This window comes from Pelecanus crispus, chromosome 12, assembly GCF_030463565.1.
Source record: "Pelecanus crispus isolate bPelCri1 chromosome 12, bPelCri1.pri, whole genome shotgun sequence".
Lineage (NCBI taxonomy): Eukaryota > Metazoa > Chordata > Aves > Pelecaniformes > Pelecanidae > Pelecanus > Pelecanus crispus.
The window spans coordinates 13,203,179-13,225,937 of NC_134654.1; the positions used below are offsets into that span (position 1 = coordinate 13,203,179).

At 56.9% G+C, this 22,759-nt stretch overlaps 2 protein-coding genes across 6 annotated transcripts in view; one reads left to right on the top strand and one right to left on the bottom strand.

Annotated features, from left to right (window-relative positions):
• The first annotated feature begins 8,407 nt into the window (after nucleotides 1-8,407).
• FZD9 (frizzled class receptor 9) lies at nucleotides 8,408-10,159 on the top strand. Its single transcript, XM_009479415.2, has one exon. It carries the CDS (start codon nucleotides 8,408-8,410, stop codon nucleotides 10,157-10,159), a length of 1,752 nt encoding a protein of 583 aa, XP_009477690.2.
• A 4,539-nt stretch (nucleotides 10,160-14,698) lies between these two features.
• BAZ1B (bromodomain adjacent to zinc finger domain 1B) overlaps nucleotides 14,699-22,759 on the bottom strand; it is a 50,789-nt gene continuing 42,728 nt past the window's right edge. For 2 of the 5 annotated variants that reach the window (XM_075719457.1, XM_075719458.1), the window contains 4 exons: nucleotides 21,969-22,087; nucleotides 19,387-19,538; nucleotides 17,542-17,645; nucleotides 14,699-16,927 (listed from right to left, as the gene is read on the bottom strand). In XM_075719457.1, coding sequence (XP_075575572.1) covers nucleotides 16,564-16,927; nucleotides 17,542-17,645; nucleotides 19,387-19,538; nucleotides 21,969-22,087 — 739 coding nt within the window. In that variant the 3' untranslated portion in view covers nucleotides 14,699-16,563. Of the gene's footprint in view, nucleotides 16,928-17,541; nucleotides 17,646-18,555; nucleotides 18,625-19,386; nucleotides 19,539-21,733; nucleotides 21,866-21,968; nucleotides 22,088-22,759 lie in introns of those variants that run through there. The other 3 variants (XM_075719459.1, XM_075719460.1, XM_075719461.1) reach the window with 3 other exon arrangements.

Sequence of the window (22,759 nt, forward strand, 5' to 3'; positions counted from 1 at the left end):
GGGCTCTGGGTTCATCTCAAGCAGAGCAGAAAATCTGTTGCCTCAAAGTAATTGAAATTCAGTGTTCCTCAAGCAGGCTCTGCCAGGATATTGGCATCTATCCCTTGTAGAAATAAGGCACTGGGGTAATTTGGGTCCTTATTGCAGCAGCTCATCTGCAGTAGCTCTTCTCCAGAGAGGGCCAAGTGGAGGTTGCGATGGAAATTGTTGCACAATGGCAGCGCCCTGGTAAGCAGATTAGAGACATGGCTGAAGAACTTCCCCCTGCCCTGGAGCTGCTCCTCTGGCCAGGTTAGAGATGATGGTCTCATAGCATGCTCCACATGGAGAGGAGAAGATGAGGGAGGTACTCAAGGAGGAACCAGGTCAGGGAGGACAATGCTGGTACCAGATGGTTTGTCAAGAGCAAGAAGTGACCCAGCCTTGGGTAAGAAGCATCAGAAAGAGGACTGTGACCCAAACATGGACTGATTTGGGGCCTGGGAAGAGAAGAAACGCAACACAGCGTTTCCCAGTGCTGATGAACTCCATCCAGTAACAGGGAAGAGAACAGTGAGATCTCAGGTATGTGCAAATACTCAACCAGAGGTTGCAAAGACAGGAAGGCTTTAGTCTGGGCTGCTCCAGTCTGCTCACTGCTCTTCGTCCAAACCTTGCTGGAGAAGTTGAATCCAACCCAACCCAAAAGCACTGGAAGTGCTGAAATTCTTCCTGGAGCACTCCGATGAGTCCATGCAGCTTGGAGGAAGGTGTCTGCATCCAGCTACCATGGCTGTGCTGAAGCTTGCAGCGAGCACAAGGACTTTGACCACAGCACCGACAGCATTGCCAGTAAGCGGGGGGCCAATGAAAGGCCACCCATAGTTATGGGGCACCCAAAGGAGGTTGCAGCATGGCAGTGCCTTGAAGTTGCACTGGAGACCTTTGGTTTGACTTAACAACCAAATGGGCAGCCTGGCCCATTCAATAGTATGTTAAAACCATTTCCAGCAAGTTCCAGTCCTTGCAGCTGTCTCCGCTCCTGGAGCAGCACAGCGTGGGCTTGGGCTTGGCTCTGCAGGGGTGTTCCTGCTTCGCAGGGGGTGCTTTGGCCATGTCGCTACCAAGATCCAGCCTGCAAGCCCACACCAGCAGATGTGCTGAACCGGTGCAGATGTGCTTGGCCCATGGCACCATTCAGAGGTGGCAGAGCAACGCATGAGCTGTGCACAAGAGCGGGCTGGGGGTGCAGGAGCTTTCTGCCAGGCCATGAGCATGTGCAGCGCTGGCCTTGAGAGTGGCAGGGCTGGAGGGTTCTCCCCTGCTTCCCAAATTGCCTGGGAGAAGGTTTCTCTTCCAGCCAAGTAGTGGTGCTGGTGGCCAGGGTCTGTACCTGGCACAGCAAGCCCCTTGCCAGGCACTTGCAGCGGCACCAGGGCTGTGGAGCTGCCTTCTAGGTTGCGTTTGCTGTGTCGGCTGCTTCTTGGAGAGACACAAGGGACTTGGTGCAGACCCGGGGAGCACAGACATCCCGGGGGGCACAGCTGCTGTGGGGCATCCTGGGACCTCCCTACCCCCTCCTGGGGTGCTCCCAGCCCTGGTGCCGCAGGATTCAGCCCCAGCCCACGTCCTGCCTGGCTCCAGGCTGCCCCGTGGTTCTCCCCTTCTCCTCTGGATCGTATTTATTTATTTATACGGTGAATGTAATAAAACTCCAGCAGGAAACGGAGGCGATTCCCTGCCATTCCCTGCAAGCCGGCCCTGGGCCGGGGCGAACAAGGAGGCGCATTGTGTAGCACAGACCTGCCTGCCAGCGCCAAGCTGCATGCAGGGCCAAGGGGCGAAGAAAGGGCCGTGTGTATCTGTGCCTGCACTGGGATCCATTGCCGACACCCGCCTGCCAGCAGTGGGTGGCTCAGCAGCACCATGGATGGGGTGTCCTGGGGAATAAGCTTCACTTTGGGGGGCAAGTGGGACTGGGGATGAAAGGGCTCCTGTGCTGGCTTGGGATGTCATCTGGGAGCACCACAGAGCCTGCTCCCAGCACAAGGCGCCTCCTCTGCCTGTCCTTGGGCTGCCAGGAAATAGGGGTGGGCACTGAAGGTCAGCTGGGGGGCAGACAGTTGCCCAGTCTGGTGGCTGTATGACCTGCTCTTTCCAGGGCTAAGCCAGCAGGGAGGGAGCTCCAGCCCTCCACAAGCCTCCGTCAGGCAGCTGCTGCCATCAGTAGGGTTCAGAGTGAATGCCTGCTGCCAAGGCTCACCTGAGTCCTGTCCTCCCCCCAGTGGGGTCTGTAGGGGTGAGCGAGGCACCTGGAGGCAAGACATGGCTCAGTCCAGCTTTCCCTTTGCTGGGGAGGGGGTCCCCAGCCAGGGATGTGCGTCCCAGCCCCTCCAGAAGGCTGTAAGCAGCCTGTTGTGCTGCTGTGGGTGCCAGCTGCACTCACCAGCTATAATACTGTGGGGGAGGTGATGGGTGACTGCCCAATGTCCCCTCTTGTCCTCTTGCTAGCCAGGTCCCCACCATGCTCCCAGCTGGGGCTCTCCTGGGCTCCTGGAGGGGTGGGGACATGCCCTGTGCCGTGTGTCTTCTGCCTGCTTCATGTCAACACTGCTTTGATGGGAGTGTCACGGCCCAGGGACCCTGTGGCCATGGCCAGGGAGGTGGGTTGGCCAGCAGCAGGACTCCATGCCATCCCCAGTTTGCAGTGGCCTCAGGGTGCCCAGCTGTGGGGTGATGGGGTGATGAGGTTGCAGCAAGCATCCCTGGGGAATTTGTGTCACCTTGACACGAGATTTCCTTCCCCAGGATGGGGGGATTGGGTCAGGCCCTGACCTGGATAGGAGGACAGTGGGGGGGGGGGGGTCTGCAGCCCCTCAGGGACCCTGCAGAGCCTTTGGTATGTCTGGGAAGTGTGCCAGCCTGTGCTCTGCCAGCTGGGACATGGGGAGCGCAGATGGCAGCAGGGTGAGAGAAGAAGGGGACAGTCCTGCCCTTCAGTGCACACATGCCAGGGTCCAGGTGTCTCAACAAGTGATGGGGTGCCAGCACCCAGCTGGGGGCCAGCAGAACCCCCCAGGACATGGGGCTGGGGTGCTCAGTGCTCCTTGCTTGCCTGATGCCACTGGCGCTGCTGTGCCATGGTGCCCTTCCAGGAGTGGGTTGCCTGCCTGGTGGCACATGCTGCAGAGCCACGTGAAGCCACCAAAATAGCTGCAGTTGGGTGTACAGCGAATGGGGCTGATAATTCCGCCCTGCCGGGGTTCTCACTGCTATAATTAATGCTGGAATCACGGAAGAAAATGGTTTTTCCATTCCGTTGGCACAGGCTGGGGCTGGGCAGGATCCGTGCTGCATGTTAACCCATCTCCTCCTGCCAGTGTCAGGTTCCTCCACACGTTTGTTAGGGGACTGTTTCCCAAAATCCCCATCTTCCCACCCTGCTGCTGCCTGCCCATGGTGGGGAGCCTGGCAGGTTGCTCATGGAGGCTGCGGGGCACAGAGCATCACTTGCCCCATGGTGTGCAGGATCTGGTGCACATGTGCGTGCGTCTGCATCACACAGGACCATGCCTGGGGTTAGGAAGGGTTTGGGCTGGGGGATCGCTCCTGCTGGTACATAGGAAGGTGTCCCCAGGGAGATGGTGGCCAGGGCAGAGGGCAGCTGTCCCTCTTGCCAGGTTGGTGCCAGCCTGCAGCTCTGCAGGTTGCCAGCGTGGGGTGCTCCCAGGATGGACCTCTCCACCTGCTTGCCAGCCCATCCGGCCCCAGCACCAGCATCCCTTTGAAATCAAAGCCGCTGGCATTTCATGCCAGCTATTCCTGTGAAATTCTTCAGGAAGGGAAAATTATCCCCCTAGATCCCTGCGGGACTGTGCCATCACCCTCCCCCCAGGATGGCAGGGAGAGCATGGAGTACCACAGAGCACAGGTTCACCTCTGGGCATGGCCGGTAGCCTGTCCTTGCTCTTTGGGTTTTCCCTCCCTGCCCCAGCCCCTGCCTGCAAACCTGGCACTGGGGGAAACTGGGACCACCAAGGGTCCATGGGCTCGGCAGGGCAGAACCTGCTGGGGAGGGGCAGGGGTGAGGGTAGCACAGCTGGCATGGGGCTCCTCACCACCCTGCAGCAAGTCCTGCCTGCCCCAGCCAAGGCTTGACAAGACAGCACCCACAGTCCCCTCCACAGCTCCATCACCCCCTCCCCAAATCCATTGCCCCTTCCCTGACTCCATTGCCCCATCCCCTGCCCTATTGCCCCCTCCCCACCTCCACTGCCCTCTCCCCAGCTCCATAGCCCCTCCCCACCTCCATCACCTCCTCCCTAGATCCATCATCCCCTGCCCAGCTCCATCACTTCCTCTACTCCACTGCTCCCTCCCCACCTCCACTGCTCCCTTCTCTGCTCCAACATTCCCTCTGCTCCATCACCTTCTCCCCAGATCCATCGCCCCCTCCCTGGCTCCCACCGGGGCTGTCCCCATCACTGGTGTCAAGGGGGATGCCCCAAACCCTGCAACCCAGGGATGACCCATCCATGGCTGGGCAAGAGCGGCATTGCTGCAGCCTCTTTTACCCTGGGAGGTAGCGGGGGATTTTTCTCCACCCGTGGCCCTTCCTGCTCTCGTTCCCCCTCCCCTCACCGAGGCTCTTGCATGGGTTTGCAAGCACTGTTGACGGGAAGAAAGGAAATGGGGCAAAGCTGCTGCCAGGAACCACAGGCTCCCGGGCTCCTGCGATACGGCCCCGCTCCGCCGGGCTGGCTGCTTCCCGGGCAGGATTTCTGTGCAGCCTCTGTGAGCCCTTTCTTCCATCTGTTGATATTGGATTCCCAGCCCAGGGCCACTTCCAAGGCCGTAAATCTGCTGTGTTGCTCTACCTGGTGTTCTTGTTTTCACTGTGAGGCTTCCAGACCTGCTGGAGATCTCGGCTTCTGTGCGTGGCCGTGATGTCCCCATTCTGGTGGCAAGCATTGTGCTGTCCCCTCCCCAGCTGCCCTGGCATACCCCAGGGGTGCAGGCATGGGTGGGCAGGTCATTCCCCAGCAGGTACAAGCAGTGGCACAATGAAAGGGCAAAACTTGGCCAAGGGTTGGGATGCTGGTGGCAACTCTTGGTATCTCCTGCCCACTACTGTGGGTGGGATGAAGGTCCAGAAAGGGCTCCATGGGTCCTTTGCTGTCCCCATTGCAGGTCCCTAAGGCTTGGGCAGGGCTTGGGCATCCCATGGAGCACCAAAAGAGGGTGTTGGGTGGGGGAGGAGCACCCCAGGATGCCACCCCAGGGTGTGGGGCGGAGGTGAGGGATGGCTGTTTCTCTGCGTTAAAAGGAGCCAAGGAGCCCCTTGACTCTGAAACTCCACATATTGCTCTTGGCTGGGCTGCGGCACCTCCTGCCAAGAGCAACAGTTTTACATATTAAAGCAAAATTAAATTAAAAGACATTTATTTGTGTGTTTCCCCCCCATTAACCCTTTGCAGCCCAGGCAGCAGGGTTGGGACATACGAAGGCACCCATGGGGGCGAGCTGGGCTGGTGGGGCTGGCACTGGCACCCCAGGGTCCCATCCGGCCCCTGCCCATGGGTCCTGCCGTGCCTGCTGCCTGCCCAGAACCCTCGCTGGGCAGCCAGAGCTGGGTTCTGAGACATTTGGGTGTTTCCAGGTGATGTTTCCAAGCTTTCCTTAAGCAAACAGCTCCCTAAAGGGAAGGAGCTGGTGGCAGAAGCTGGGCTTTAGGGTGCCCTGGAGCAGTGGCATTGCCACCCTTGGGTCCCTCACCCCACACAGGCCACGCATCCTGGGGCTGGGGTTGGATGGGATGAGGGACCCCTGGGACAGGTCCCAGCACCCCACGGGTGCCACCTCCATCCCAGACACGGCAGACACTGCTGTGGCTGCCAGCTCATCTGTGGGTGATGGTTTGCCCCCAAACCTGCACTGCAGCACAAAATACCCCAAACCCACCCGTTTCTTAGAGCACATGAGGAGGAGCATGGCACCCAGGGTGCAAAGGCCCCTCAAGCTGGCTGCTGCTCCATGTCACCTGGGGGCATGGGATGGTGCTTTTTGGGACACACAATTCCCCGACACCCCCCCCCGCCGGAGCTGATGGCCAAGGGGACAAAGCTCCCTCCAGCACCCCAAATAACCCTTTTCCCAGGGCCCTAGAGCTGGGCAAGCAGTTGTCCTGTGCTAGAGGAAAATTCCAGGGCCATGGCTTATCTCCTGCACCGTTACAATAACTGATAAGCAGCTCCCATGGAATTCCCTTATAGTGCCGAATCAGGGATGTTTAAATAATGTATGGCCGGGGTGTCAGTATGCGGCTGGTGATTAGGAGCCGCGTTGACAGGTTGTTATGTTGTTACTAAAGAAATTGCAGGGCTGCGGGAATGCCTGGGAATGGTGCGGTGCCTGGACCCTCAGGCACCAGCCTGTGCCTGCACCTGCCACCAGCGTGGACAGGCACAGGGTGCTGGGTCTCCCTGCAGGGCATCCCGAGGACCCTGCCCAAATTGCCCCCAGGATGGCTGAGCCACTGGTCCTCCCTGTTGCAGATGGGTGCTGGGGATGGCATGGAGCACCCTGCACCAGCACCCCAGGGCCAAATGTGGGATCGGCAGCTCCCAGATGTGGATGCTGGTGGCATCCTGTGATGATCCTGATGCCATGTATGGCATCCACCACATGGTGGCATGGGCATCAAAGCCTGTAACCAGGGGTGCTGCCACCCCCAGCATGTTTTTAACACTGCTCCTCCAGCCAGGCACTCTCAGCCTCCCCTTGCCCCCATCATGGGTGATCTGTCACCCTGCTTGTGGGACACCAGATTTCAGGGGCTGGCAGCCCCAGCTCAGCCATGCTGACCTGTGTCACCACCCAGGAGCTGCCCTCGCCTTGCACATCATCAGTGCTGGGTGGCATTGCTGTCCCCTGCATGTGGGCACAGGGCACCTCTGCCCTGCCATCAGCCCTGAGTGACACCCAGGGACAGAGGGTGCTGGGCAGGGACATGGCTCTCCCTGCCCATGTCGTGGGACTCAGCTGGGGCTGAGCCACCTCCCACAGTTCCCACTGTCCCACCATGGCCCCCAACCCCATAGGCACAGGCACCCTCTCTGCTGTGTGTGGGGTGTGGGTGCACCATGGCAATGTGAGTTTCCCAGTTCTCAGCAGCAGGACCAAATTGGCACATTTTGTCCCCAAGCTAAGGGATGTCACCTCACCAGCCTGTAGGGAAAGGGGTTCCCAAGGGGCTGCCCTGACCCGCCATGGCCATGCCAACTGCCTGTGCCCGCACGACCACCACCCAGGTGTGCACAGCCACTCACCCCCGAAACACTACCATACTGTAGGTGCCTGCAGGAGCAGGTGGTTTGGGCTCCAGCAGCACCCTGGTGGCTTGGGGCACTGGTGAGGCTACGCATGTTTCTGTGCCCAGGTGTTGGGGGGGTGGTGGTGGGGGTGCACACACATGTGTGCCAGTGTACACGGCTGGCCCCACCGGTGTGCGGGGTCACAGGTTGTACTGTGCCTGGCTGGGGGTGCGCCTGTGTGTGAGCGCGTGCATGCATCTGCATGTGGGTGTATGTGAGCGTGTGTGCATATGTGTGTACGTGTATGTGTCTTTGCATGTGTGTGCGCATGGGCGCGCGTGCCCACCGGGTGTGCGTCAGCAGGGCTGGGTGTGAGGGTGTGTGGGTGTGTGGATGGGGTGTAGGTGTGAATGAGGGTGTGTGCAGGGGGTGTTAGGGCTGGGGTGAGGGCGATGGGGTGGGGCTGTGATGCGAGTGCCCCACAGCCGTGGGGGCTGGGTGGGAGGTAACCCCGTGGGGGCTGTATTGGGGCGTTCACCCGTGGGTGCCCCAGGCCTGGGGCGGGGGGAGAGCCCCCTGCGAGGGGTGTGGGGCTGGGTGACGCCGAAGCTGCGGTCCCGCTGTGGCTGTGGCTGCGGGTCCCGGTCCCGGTCCCGGCCTCGGTGCGGATGCCGGTCCTGGTGTGGATTCCGGTTCCGGGTGCAGCTGCGGATCCCATTGCGGATCCCGGTGCCGTTCCGCGTGCGGGTCCTGCCCCCTCCCCCCGAGAGGCGTGTCTCCCTCCGGCCCCGCCCCTGGGGCGTGTCCCCGCGGGCGGGGCGTGGCGGGGCCGTCCCGGCCGGCGGGCGCTGCGCGGCGCGGCGCTGCCGGGGCTCGGCGGGCGCGGGGCGGCGCGGGGCGCTCGGCGGGGCCGCCGCCGCATGGCGCGCAGGGCAGCGCGGGCCGGGGCCGGGGCCGGGGCCGGGGCCGGGGCCGCGGGCGGGGGCAGCCGCCCCGGCGCGGCGCCGCCGCCGCAGCAGCAGCCGCAGCAGCGAGCGGCCGTCCCGGGGGCGCGGGGGCGGCGGGGCCGGGCGATGGCGGCGCTGTAGCCGCGGGGCCGGGGCCGGAGCCGGGCGATGGCGGCGCTGCGGCTGCGGCTGGCCCTGTCGGTCCTGTGGCAGCTGGCGGCGGCCGGGCACGGGCTGGAGCTGGGGGGGCTGGAGGGTCCGCGGGGGCGGGCGGCGCGGTGCCAGCCCGTCGACATCCCCATGTGCCGGGGCATCGGGTACAACCTGACCCGCATGCCCAACCTGCTGGGCCACGAGAGCCAGCGCGAGGCCGCCCTGAAGCTGCACGAGTTCGCCCCGCTGGTGGAGTACGGCTGCCACGTCCACCTGCGCTTCTTCCTCTGCTCCCTCTACGCGCCTATGTGCACCGACCAGGTGAGCGCCAGCATCCCCGCCTGCCGCCCCATGTGTGAGCAGGCCCGCCACAAGTGCGTCCCCATCATGGAGCAGTTCAATTTCGGCTGGCCCGAGTCGCTCGACTGCGGCAAGCTGCCCACCAAGAATGACCCCAACGCCCTCTGCATGGAGGCCCCTGAGAACGCCTCGGCCACTGAGCCCCATAAGGGCCAGGGCATGCTGCCTGTGGCCCCCCGGCCCTGGCCACCGGGTGCTGCCGAGGGCCGGGGACCCAATGGCCTGGGGGCCTGTGACAACCCTGAGAAGTTCCAATACGTGGAGAAGAGCCTCTCCTGTGCACCCAGGTGCTCCCCCGGGGTGGACGTCTACTGGTCCCGGGAGGACAAGGACTTTGCCTTCATCTGGATGGCTGTCTGGTCCACCCTCTGCTTCGTCTCCACTGCCTTCACTGTCCTCACCTTCCTGCTTGACCCCCACCGCTTCCAGTACCCCGAGAGGCCCATCATCTTCCTCTCCATGTGCTACAACGTCTACTCCGTGGCCTTCATCATCCGCTCGGTGGCAGGGGCTGAGAACATTGCCTGTGACCGGGAGAACGGCGAGCTCTACATCATCCAGGAGGGGCTGGAGAGCACAGGGTGCACCATCGTCTTTCTCATCCTCTACTACTTCGGCATGGCCAGCTCGCTCTGGTGGGTCGTCCTCACCCTGACCTGGTTCCTGGCCGCTGGGAAGAAGTGGGGACATGAGGCCATCGAGGCCCACAGCAGCTACTTCCACATGGCCGCCTGGGGCATCCCGGCCATGAAGACCATCGTCATCCTCACCATGCGGAAGGTGGCAGGGGATGAGCTCACAGGGCTGTGCTATGTGGGGAGCATGGATGTCAGTGCCCTGACCGGCTTCGTCCTCATCCCCCTCTCCTGCTACCTGGTCATCGGCACATCCTTCATCCTCACGGGCTTCGTCGCCCTCTTCCACATCCGGAAGATCATGAAGACAGGCGGCACCAACACAGAGAAGCTGGAGAAGCTGATGGTGAAGATCGGAGTCTTCTCTATCCTCTATACCGTCCCAGCCACCTGCGTCATTGTCTGCTACTTCTATGAGCGGCTGAACATGGATTACTGGAACCTCAGGGCCCTGGAGCGCGGCTGCCTGCACCTCCCTGGCCGGCGTGCTGCCAATTGCTCCTTGGAGGCCTCAGTGCCCACCGTGGCTGTCTTTATGCTAAAGATTTTCATGTCGCTGGTGGTGGGCATCACCAGTGGGGTGTGGGTGTGGAGCTCCAAGACGTTGCAGACCTGGCAGAGTCTGTGCAACAGAAAGCTGGGCGTGAGGACGAGAGGCAAGCCCTGCAGTGGGGTGAGCTGCAGCGGGGTGCACTGCCACTACAAAGCCCCCACAGTCATGCTACACATGACCAAGACGGACCCATATCTGGACAACCCGACGCATGTCTAGAGTGGGGGCTGCCACCTCCCTGGGGACGGCACGCCGGGGGAAGCTGGCCTCACGGGTAAGGGGCAAGGGGACACCGCTGGGGGAGAGGGCAGAGGCTGAGTGGTGGCGGGAGGGGGGATGCACACTGGTTTGGGGTGGCGAGGCCTGCGGGACTCCCCCCAGCACCGCTCGACCCGACAAGTAGCTGCTTTTTCTTAGCGGTTGTTTTGTTGCTGTTGCCAAATCCAGTGACTCTTCTAATGCTTTCCTTGGGGGGGAGGCGGGGACGGGGCAGGGAGGAGAATAATCCAGTGCGTGTTTATTTAATTCTGTAATTTATTTTAGATTTTTTTTGTTTTTTAATCATTAGCTGCGAGGAATGGAAAAAACAATAAACCCTGGATGTGTTATTTCAACCAAGCCTGGTGCTGTTTGGAGGAATTCGGGGGGGTGGAGAGCAGCCCTGTGGGAGCCCCCCCAGCTCAGTGGGTTGGGGCCGCAGTCCCTGTGGTGGGTGTATGCTGGGCCCGGGAGGGCTCTAGTGCTGGCAGAAAAGAGGAGGAGCGTGCTGTGCTGGGTTGCCACCGACTGTGGCAGGAGCATGGTACCGGGGGGCTCCCTGCGTCCAGCCCCCACTTTGGCTTCCCCGGGGCTGGTTCTGGTGCCCACCGCCTCCTGGCCAAGGAGGAGGGTGTTCCTGTGCTGTCACGCTAACGAATCATCTTTTCCAGTCTGCGCTCTGTAGGTGATTTGTGTTGGCACCGTTGGCTGCTGGGGCCTCGGTGCCAGGCAAGGGGGCTTGGCGCTCTGGCACCTGGGGCATGGCAGGCTGGCAGCTGGGGTGATGGGCTGAGGGTGCGGGACTTTGCAGCAGAGAGGGCTCAGCTTTGATGTCCCATGCAGAAGCCTGAGGTGCGGGTAATGGAAACTTCTGGGCAGCTTTATTTATCCCCTGCTCCGGTTACAATCCCAGCTTGCCTTCCCCATTGTCCGGAGGGAAATTCAAGCCTCAGCTGGTGTTGCCGGGGCTGGTGGGGGGGAGCTGGGACTGTCCTCACCGTGCCCCCTGCTGGGGGCTCAGCGGTGGGGGCTGCTGCCCACCCTGCCTCAAGACACCTTGCGGCGGCGGGGAGCTCATATCTGCAGAGGGCTCGTGGGGCTGGTTTGCCTGGCTGCCCTAGGGATGTGCAGTGGCTTCCCAGTGCTGGCGGGGAGAGATGGGCTCTGCCCCGGCTCCATGGTGGGCAAGGGGCTGTGGGCAGGGACACAGGCAGCCCTGGTCATGCTCAGACTTGTCCATCATCTAATTGCCTGTTAATTAGCCAGCGTGCAGGCTGGGGCAGTTGTGGGCCCTAAGGAGGGTCTCTGAGGCCCCCATCCCTCTTGCCCAGGAAGCAACAAGCCATCGAGGGACCCTCCTTTCAGCACCTGCTGCCTGCCAGCACCAACAGCCCTCAGCCCCTGCCCCAGCAAAGCCCTTGTAGCTCAGAGCCCCGCATCAGGGCTGCAGCTGAAGGAGACGTTCAAGACCCCCACCCTGAGCCAGAGGTTGCAGCAGGGCCTGGGTTTGGCAGCCCCTCGCCCGCCACCACGCTGCACTGGGGCTTTGTGTTGCTGTGATTGATGTGGTGAAGCGCCTTTCATCCGCAGCCCCCAGGGCTGCCAGGATGGTGGGAGAAGTCAGGTGACTGATCTGAGAAAAGCCTTCGCCTCCCCTGGGAGCCAGCACAGCAGCCAAGGTGCAAAGGAGCCCCCACTGCCTGTGTGGTGCAGGGAGAGATGCTGAGGGGCTCGTGCCTGATTTGGGGTGCTGGGAGATGGCATGCCTCTGGCTGGGCCAGTGGGCACCCAGCCCCTTCCCCCAACTAGTGATGGTGGTGGTGCCAGGGCAGGGACCCTGCTTGGCCCCTGCTGCTGGGGAGGGTTGCAGCCTCATGGGCTGCCATGGGAGGGTTTGTTTGGGCAGATGAAGGGGCCATGACCTGCAGCAGGAGAGTCAATATTGGCTGCGGGACAGGCTCCAAAGTCCAGCCTGGGGAGGGGGGGGGGGCGTGCAGCATCCCTGTAGTGCTGAGCACTGAGCCAGGTCGGTGCACCTTTGGCTTGCATGCCCAGACATGCAGCACAGCAATGGTGCTGGGGCCTGCGCATGTCCCAGCTCGTGGCGCCTAGCAGGGACAGCCTGCCCTTGAGCTCCCTGGCACTTGCCAAGTAACTCACTGCCTCTCGAGTGCTCACCCAGATAACCGGTCCTGCTGGGCCCCAGCTATCGGGCAGCGGTGGGGCCGCCGGTGCCTGACCATGGCACACGATCAGCTCCAGCAGCCTGCCCGTCTCTGCTGGAGGCAGCCAGCCCCGAGGCGCTGGGAATGGCTGGCCCTGCTGCAGAGACAGAGCTTTTCCAGAGCCTGCTGCAAAGCAGAGCTGCCCCTTGGAAAGGCTCTGTGACAGGGACACCAGCTGTCCCCATGTCACAGCTGCTTTCAACCCTATGCTGGGGAAGCTCAGCCTTCCTCTGAATCCCCCCACCCCAAGATCATCGCTGCATCCCCTCTCCATCCTACTTGGAGCAGCCCTAAAGGCAGCCAAATACCAGGCCCCAGCAGGGTTGGGGGCAGCTGCAGAAGCCTCTCTGCAAGGGGCAAGCAGGGCTCAGCACTGTCCCATCCCTGCAGGGGCAGCTCCCCTCACCAAACTTGGGCACCACTGCCATGGATGCCCAGCCCCAGTGCCAGCAGGAGAGATAGCTGCAGAGGCTGAGCAGGGGCCACCACTGGGTGAGAGCGGGCTCAGGACACCCCAAGGTCCTGGTCCAACTAAGCATGGAGACGTCAAGCCTAGTGTCCCCCAGCACTCAATGAGCTGTGGACATTATCCCCCCTCACAAGGCAGGACCCTCCCTCCAGGTTTTGAATAGCAAAAGGAAAGTTGCTGTGCTCTGGGAATATGCTAAAAATCCGAAGTTACCTGGACTATTAATTGGTTAATGTTAATGATTAAACCATGAAGAAGCCAAGGTGGGACTAAGCTCAAGGCTCCTCACCTGCTGCACCCCCATGGCTGCCTCCTGAGGCCATGCTGGAACTCCAGAAAACACAGGTGCCCCAGTGAGATAGCAGGTGCAGCCAGGCTGGTGACCGTCCCCAAGTCCACAGTGCCAGTGGGCAGCAGGGCCACAGCTGTCCGCCAACCCCATGCATTAGCCTGCCAGGATTGGGACAGCTATTTACAGCCCCTGCACAGGACACTAGTGCCATGCAGGGGTTTCTATAAAAAGCAAGTCTCCAAAAAGGTCTTGGAGCAGATGCTTGTGTGAGGTCTCCATGCTGAGGCCTGGAAACTCCCAGCTCAGGTCACACTCTGATTCACCCAGGTCCTGTTGCATGCCCAGCAAGCCAAACCACCCCTTCTGGAGAGGGGATGAGACTTCTCTGGGGAAAACAACATCTGTCTATCACCAAGAGCCTTCAAGACCTCAAATCCATCAGGGGATTTCCTCTGCCCAGCAGAGCTGGACCTGGCTTGAGTGTTCCCAACTTGGCTCCTGAGCAAGGTGGACAATGAAGACACCCATGAAACCATCACCCCTCCTGGCAGTGCAGCACTGGCAGAAGTGCAGACACCACTTCGGCCAACACATTTGTTTCGCAGATGATGGGTGGTACATCAGCACTGGTCCATCACCTTCCCAGCCCATGCTGCTTTTGAAACTCAGTATGTCAGAGAGCCCAGTGTGTCCCTGTTTGGCTGCTAGAGACCAGGATGGTGGGTTGGGAGTTGTGCTTTCAGAGACATAGTGGGAATGGTCCTTGCTGATCTCTGACCTGCAGCCCACAAGGCTGCAGTTGCAAAACAGATATTAACAAAACACAGGAGGCAGTTTTGATGGCCATCCAGCCAGGCAATGCTGGAGCAAAAGACATTTCAACTTCCTGGTAACACCCTTGTATTCCCTTCCAGAGAGCTACCCAGTGCCACTCTACATGCCTCCTACCACAGGTAGGAGGACAAATGTCACACTGGCAGCCTGCAGGGGACAAGGGACCGAAAAAGGTGGCCAGCCCGAGGACTGCTCCTGCATGCTGGTGACCTCCCCCTGTCCAGGGGCAGTAAGAGCACAGCCCCATCCAATGTCTCTGGGGAGGACAATCAACAGGGCCAGCTCAGAGCACATACGTCCACACCAGCATGTTATTTTGTGCCCAGGAAAGCTTAGGAAAGGTGGTGTGTGATAGCAGCCCTGCCACACAGGGTACGGCACAACCCAACTGTGATAGCATGAACAGAGGCATAGCGCAGGGGCTAGTATAACCAAACCTGGGCAGAGCATGGCCTGGAAGACGGTTCTCCAGAGTTGTGAGCTGACCTGACCTGGACTTGCTGTTCCCCTGATCCCTTGCTCTGTGGCTCCAGAAGGCACCAACATCGTGTCTGATGGGGGCTCCAGGGAAGGCAGAGGCGAGACATCCCAGAGAGTCCCACACAAATTCTGGGCGCCTGCAAAGGACTTGCTGCAAACCAGTTTTACAAACACAAGTACATAATGTTTATTTTGAAGTTTCCAATTTATTACAAGTACAGCCCTTAGAAACCCCCTCCCCCCCAATGACATTTATTTTTAAAAAACATACAGTTCCAAAGGTTTCACCATGTAAGGACCTGCAGAAAATGTTCTCTATGAACAGGACAAAACAAAGCCTCTGAAGGGGACGTGCGAAATACAAACATCAGTGCTATTCTGTGGGGCAGGTAGCTGAGGCTGGGGAAAGGGGAAGAGGGAAGTGGCTGGTAAACCTGCCTAGTCTCTGCAGCCATCAACAGTCCAGAACTGAAACGAGTATCTGTTTAAAAAAACAAACAAACAAAAACCAAAACACAAACACCACCAAACTAAGAAGTTCACAAAACTAGGCCGCAATTTTTAATCAATGATTCTTTTCTTCTCAAATCACAGGAGCTGCAACAGCTGCTTTTGCTTTTCTGTTACAAAACCACTATAGAACAGCCCTGTAGGTGGTTTGTTCTGAATTGAAGACTTCTATAATAAAAACTTCAAGCCCTGATTGTATGATCAAAGCCTGTCATGATGGAGAGGGAGAGGTGATAAAAAAAAAAAAACCAAACCCTACACCCTTTTCTTACAGAAAAGTCAGCATCTCCAGCGGCAGGACCCACCGCTGGGACTGTGGCAGAGCAGCCTCCCAGCAGAATCAGGCTGGTTGGCTGGTGCAGGACAGTCCTCGCTGAGCTGGGGGAGTGTGTGGGAAGTGAGCTAGGGAAGATATTACTATAAAACATGGTGAAAGCGTGGCTAGAGAGGGACTGGGAGACCCCCTGCCAACAAGTCCCCTCGTGTAACTCTAGCTACTGGTAAGAAAATGAGTTTTAAGAAGGGGAAAAATATAAAGCAAACACGATTTCATATAAACTGTACATGTGCCAAAGCAAGACAACAGTATCTTACAGGTGTTCTTTGTACAAGATCACAGCTAGAAACAAGCCACTTTTATCTAGAAAATTAATTTAAAAAGTAACACAGAACATGTTTCTGCTGCTCCCCTTGCCCTGGAGCTCCCTACAGGGCATGCAGAAAACCACGCTCTCCAGTATGCTTCTGGCACTCGGTTCATCCAGAGGGCTACATGATTGTGTGCTGTTCAAGGTAAGCAGGGAAGCCAACTGCTTCCTCTTTGCCATGTATGTGTGAAGAGCTGAGCTCAGAAGAACCCTCTTCAGGGTGCAACCTCCAGAGATTGCTCCCCAAGGAGAGAGGGGAAAAGCAAGAGCACCTCAAAGCCAATTATGTTAGGATGCTGGTGAAAGCTCTATCTCCGTAAATATAAGTGCTTGCTTGCCCTATTGCAGCCCTTCATTGGGGGCTCAAAATTACCACCATATAAATATATACATACAAGAACTAGCAGCCCATTGGCCTGACCGCAACCAGCCCTTCCGTGAAGCAATGATCCCTCCCTGCACCAGCTCAAGGCTGATTTCACATCACAGGCAGCAGACAGCAGAGGCCCCACTGCACTCTGGCGCCGGCTGCTCGTGGAGGGGAGGAAGTGGCTCATCCCAAGGAAGCTGACAGCGCCTGAGCTGGAGTAGGCTTCGTGCTCCCCTGCCCAGCCAGGCTTTGGCCAGGCCTTCCCCTTGCTCTCCCATCTTCCTCTCCTAGCAGGACAGACTCATTCAGAGCTTTGTGGATTTTGCAGGAAGTAGTAAGTCATCTCTGCTCACTCAGTGGATGACCAAATACTTGAGGAAATTGCAGAAAAATTAAAGCTAGGATGGGCCAAAGGGAAGGCTGGATTAATAGAGAAGTGCCTGCTGCTTCCCAACTCTCTCCAGACAGCCCATCCTGCTGCCTGGCAGCACCAGAAGGCCTGCTCCAGCTCTGGCTCTCCCCCTAGTCTCCCCAACCCTCATTTCTTCCTCTTCCGCCCCCGAGAATGTTCAAGGGGCTCCGAATCACTGTCCCCTTCCTGCTCCTCCAGTCCTTGGCACCTGGCAGAGATCTTGCGTTTCCTGCGTGCATATGTGTGGCCAGGGAGGTGTTTGTGCACCATGTCAATCAAACACTGTTCCGTCTTCTCCAAGCAGGACAGTACATGACTCCCGTTCCGGTTATAGCGCTCGGCATTGGAGAACACCTGTTTGATGTCAGAGAGGAACTCCTGCACCGAGCGGTAATTGCCACAAGAGCACTTGCTCTGCATAGTCTGGAAGTCCATAGGGTTGCTGATGACCTCAAAGTAATCTTCGGCTTCCTCCGTGGTCACTGGCTCCCTGCCGAACAAATAGCCACAAAGATAGGAGGAAAATGACGGCCCTGGCCCTGTGCAGGGTGGAGCCGTAGAGGTGCAAGAATCACCCCCACCCCCTTCACTTGAGCAGCAACCCCAACCTGCACCCCCCCAGTGTGGTAACAAACCCAAGCAGCACCTCGACAGCACTACAGACATGTCAGCCCCGCAGCAGCCATGGCATGATGATGAGAAGGACAGCAGCTTGGCCTTCTGCCCAGAGAGCTGGCCCAGGCACACGGACTAGCACATGGCAGGCATGGCTACTTTCTCTCAGTCGCACCGCCTACAGAGTGCCCTGCAAACCCTGGAGGCTGCAGAAAGCACCCACCCCAGCCTCCCCTCTTTGGCCAATAGCCTACCACCCTCTCTTTACACCACCTCAGAAGGGCCCCACATCTTCAGTCCAGCAGAGGACTGAGGGCGTGGTGGTTTCTTCTGGAGCAGCTTCAATCCCTTTCTTCCCATCTCTAACTTGCTTTTGAAACCCCGGTCTCGCAGCCAGCAAATGGATCTGGCAGGACTGCAGCATGGCCAACCCACACCTACACATCTGCAGACAGTCCTGCGCCCATAGAGGAGGCCACCTGCCCTCACCTGAAGGGCCAACTAAAGCGGTACTTGATCAGCTTGCTGAGGATTTCCCCACACTTCTGCAACTCGAGGTTTTGGCGACGTGCTGTCTTCTTTGTTTGAAGGACCTGCCCACACAAAGGATGCTGTTAAAAGGAGGGGAATCGCTAGGGACTTTAGCATTCAGCAAAGTTTTGACGCTCTGCTGGTCCTTAGCAGAGCTCTTTTCCATCCTCTTGCTTAGGAGCTAGTGTAAAGTTGGGGATACATAGTATACATACATAGCATACATACATAGTAGTGTTAAGGGGTGGGGATACATAGTACTCCTGCAGAAACAAAGTTCAAGTCTTTCAAATGCAGCCATCTTCCACAATAATCAAAAGGCAAACTGCTCTGCTATGGGGCCTTTGATGGTAACAGCCAAGACGTGCAGTGGCAACTTGAGTTACAGAACAGGAGCCCCATCCAGAAGCTCTGGTGGGAATAACTCACAAGCAGCCTGTCTTTTCTCTAGAGGCAGCAAGGTCTTTCAAGACAGGTTCAAAGACAACATGGTCAAAACAAGCAGCCAGAGAATAAATGACAGCAAATGGAGAGTGTGAATTCCCTCTCTCTGCCTTCTCTGAGCCCCTGGCAGACAGCACATGAGAGGCAGAGGGAGAAAGCACTTGTGCTGCTGTACTGACATTGCAGAGCTGACCATGCCATTTTAAATACCAAAGAGCAGCTGATGCCTCGAGCACTGCTGTCCTGTACACAGGCTGAACACAAGGTCAGCCATTTGCCCAGGGATCCGCAGCAGGTCAGCCACCAGCACAGGGACATCCCCTCGCCTCTGAATGCACAGCTCGCAAGCATTGCTGCTTAGGGTAGGTCAGATGACAGGAAGGCTGCACAACACAGGGCACTATTTCTGAGCCAGCTTCAGTCTCTTCCCAGGACAAACAGTAAGTGAAAGAGCCCTAGCAGAGCCCTTTTCCCCAACACAGCATTTTGTCAGAGACCCTGACCCAGCTGTTCCAGTAAGATTTTCCCCACTTGAATATCCCTCTAGGCTGGCTGTGGCAGCCCATGCTGGGCTTGCTGGTTTGGTTGCTCTTCAATCTGTAACACAGACCAGTTAGAAGGACACTAGCCAGCCCACCCACACCCAGCACACAAAGCAGCAAGCCCAAAGACCATTATCAGGACTGCTCAAAGAGTGACAGAATACACCAGTACTACTAGTGCTGGTCAGTGGACAGATGGCAGATCTAGCAGAGGCTTGCAATGTGGCCCATGGGGCTAGAGTATCCTTACGTATCCCCTGTGGTTTGTCCCTCCGCAGGACAAACAGCGCAGCACACCACAGCTCCACCCGACCTTACATGCACACACACACAAGACTGCTCTGTTCAGGAGCATAAGGTTTTATTCTTTAAATGTCAAGTGAAACCTAAACCAGCCAAATTATGTCCTGGAGGTTGAGGAGCAACCATACGGACAACAACTGTCAGAAAATGGCCAAGGCTAGGGAGCAAGGGTCCAACATTGCTGGCATTCTCTGACCATCCAGGACCTCCTCAGTCCCCCCACCTCTCTGCAGAGACATATGGATACTATTTAAAACCCTTTAACAAGCAGCAGGCTGCCTGCTACTCAAGGGGGACAATGTGTGAAAGCGGCTGGGGAAGGATGCCTGGCATATCTGTGCTCCATTTGTACCAGGTCCTTAAGGATATGCCTCCTTTGTTAACCCACCCCCAGCCCAGCCCGGGTTTCACAATACGATTCAGGGTATTTCTTTGTGAAGGGGAGGAAGCACAACACCTGTTTTGTTTATAGCTCATGATGTGAGCAGCCTCCAGGGAGCAATTTGGCTCTTACCAGCTCATCAATGTCTGCGCTGTTGACAGGTGCAGCCCGCTGCCGGGGTCCCCTGGCAGGGTGCAGCGACTGCTTCTTCCTTTGGTGCCTTCTCTGCCTTGAGGAGTACATGGCTGTGTTCCGCTTGCCCCGGGCTGCCCTTCTGGGTCTCACTGAAACATATAAGCCATGGGCTTAGACGAATGGGTTAACCTGGAAGCAGAGATCACAAGCCCTTTGCCCAGCCGTACACACCAGGCAGACCCTCGCTTACAGCACGGAGGAGCTAGTGAACCCACGTATGACTGCAATGACCCAGCTTCTTGTCAGCCTGTCCTCACTGAGCACATGCTCATGTCAGCTGTGCTCTTGATACCCTCTCCAGATGAGATATGCGGGTCATCACCTCCTGTCCAAAAAGAGGCCATTGCTGTCTGGCAACAGCCTTCTGCTAAAGGGTGGTCATACATGACAGCCAACAGCACTGGCAGACACTTGAGCTCCGAGGGAGACCTGGGAGCTTCCAGCTCCTCTGCTGCATGTTAAGGCTTGCCCAGGGCTGTAACAACAAGCCCCTCTGTCTGCAGAACCAAGTGCTGAGACCCTGATGCACTGAGACTTGAGGGAGGGCAGAGGAAGTAATGCAAGGACAGGCAGTTGTCTCAAATATAACTGCAACATCCTTTCTGAAAGCACTGGGAGCAGAAACTTTGTGTTTCCCCGGTTTCCTGCTGCCCCCTCGCTCCTCACCGGTTTGGGGATGGGTGCTTTTCCAAGCATTTACGAGTGGTCCACACAGTCGGATAAGCCAGTTGCTAAGTCCCCCGGAAAACTGAACTGTGTGCAGGGAGTGTCGAGTTACTGCAGCCAGGAGCTGCTCCACATGTTGCAAGTGGGAAACAATGGGATTTTATTCCCCAAGACCAGGACTACTGCATTATATCCCACAAAGGCACTTGCCCGTTTGTTAGTCTGCCCAGAGCTACACACTGATGGAAATGCAAGCGTGCTGACGCACTTCCTTGTCTTAAGTTTCTCCAATGACCCTTCTGTATCAAAAGAATGTGTTAGTCTTCTCCCCCAGCCAAGCTCCTTTCACCTGGTCACAAGTGCTTCAGCAAGCTGTATCCAGTGTGCTGTAGCACTTCATCTTCAGCCTCTAATTTAGTCCCGTCCAATAAATCATCTTGCCGGGCCCCCCACATGAGGAGCGTGTGTCATGGCAGTGGGATGCCTGCCTGCTGTCACTCTGCTTGTGTGCCAAGCATGCAGCATGTGTTAAATGTCTGACAATCCAACATTCTAGGTTACATCCCTCAGGATAAACACCATGAGGATTAATGGGACTTCTCTATTAAAACAAAAGTTTTCCACAGTGACCTTTCCATGCTAATGCTCTTTAAAACTAGGGGTTGCATTTAGTGCTTTATTTTTAGTGACTGTAACCCTCTTTTGCTATTGTTTGGAAACCTTGGCTCAGCTCCTGACTTGGCCGTGCAACATAGGCTGAACACGCTCCAAGTGTGGACATGGATACACTACAGAACAACAAGCAGTGTCCATAGCCGGGGGATCAGTGAATGTCCCTGCAACCAGAACAAAGCACGGAAATCAAGACTGATAGACCTTGATGGAAACCCTTGAAAGAACATGGAATAATCCTTTGGGTCCCAGACTCCAATTCCACTATCTGCCCTGGCTAACACACTCTGAAGTTAATTTTATGTCAGACAAGGGTATTTTGACAGAAAGCAAATGCTGGCAGCATGCCATTCCAATATCGATCTTTTTCAGTGCATCAAGTTGACCAAATGAGACCAAGTCAAATTCCCCTAAAAACAAAGTGGATACACATACTAACAAGTAGTTAAGTGGAGAAGCAGTCATTGAGGAGTCTAGAAAATGCTATTTTATTCCAATCAGCTGCCCAGGAATGAGCCAGTTATGCATCCTGAGTGGTCTCTGTATGCAACCAAAGGGTGCTGGTGGTCCAGGCCACACTAGACCTAGAGTACTTGTGCCTTCCCACAGGAATGGGCAGAGTCCTACTATTTGGAAATGCCTCCTTGCCAAATCACTAGAAATCCTGCATTTAAGAGATTATGAGCTGGTGGGAAGGGAAAAAGCAAGGAAAGGGGGTATGGTTAAAGCTCTATAAGCATCTATTAACAGCATCCAGTTTACCAACAAACCCTGTAGGCACATACACTGCCAATAGCAGTAACCGATAATGCTGTTGCCTCACCCTGCCCTGCTGCGGCCTCTGCTGACTGCCTCGCAGCATTAAGAAATGGTCTCAGCAGCGTTCCCAGGGAGGTAACTGGGCAGTGAGCAAGAGTTTCAATCTTTGCAATCATGCAATCTTTGCTTTCAATCTTCACTGCAGTTTCAATCTTTGCTACCGCTGACCCTATCACAAAGGGTTGAGAGTTCACTCCAGCTCCCCAGGTAACGAATACAGCACCACCACAGCCTTCCCCAATGTTTCCAAGAACCTGTTCTGTGTGAAGAAAAGCACAAGTCCCAAATGGGATCAAAACTTTGGACACTGAACGCAGAGTCTTAATATTTTCTGTTACTTTCCTGCACGGTCAAAGCCTTACATTTCAGTCCAGCAACTTCATAATCTTCTTCCTCCTCTTCTTCCTCCTCAGCATCTGGTTCATCAGAAGCTTCCTCACCTTCTTCACCTTCATCCTCAGCAGAATCCTCTGCATAGTTCCTAAAGTAAGGCAGGTAAACACATGTGTTGTACCCAGAGTCTGGGCATCAGAGGCCCTGGACCCTCTGTACTGTTTGTTCAGAGGCAGAAGCTTGCTGACCACCTCATGTAAAATAAACACCCAGTCTCAGACTGAAGCAGTCTACTGTATTTCAGAGAGTATCAAGTTGTAGCTGCAGCTAAAAGGGCACTTCCCAGGCTATCATTTGAGCATCTGGGCTGAAAATCCCCAACAGCTGAATCTGTATAATTTTTGCTGTTCTAAGCACCTTGACCACATGATAATGGATCTTAAGACTGTGATTGCTGTGTAATTACTCCTCCCCAAGAAGACATGCTGCTGTTTTACCCAGGTCTGCAGACCTGGCCTAAGGAGTTTCAAAAGGGGGGCTTTTTTGTTTCTGCTGCAATATTTTCCCATTATCTCCTTCCACTGTCATGCCACTTGCGTGTCCACTATAGGAAACAGACCTCGTTTAGTATTATTCACAGCTAAGCTTGTGTTTATTAGTGAGCAGAGCATTGGGCTTCTTATGTGCTGATGTCAGAAGCCACAGAGACTCTCTGCCTAGGACAGTTGCGACTTCTTGCATGTGTCTGTTAAAGCATTCAAACCATTACAAAAACAGGAAAACGAAACAGCGTGCATAGGCAAAAGGGGACAAAGGCAAA

Coding starts and splice junctions, on each gene's coding strand:
- FZD9 (XM_009479415.2), top strand. CDS start 8,408: ATGGCGGCGCTGCGGCTGCGGCTGGCCCTGTCGGTCCTGTGGCAGCTG.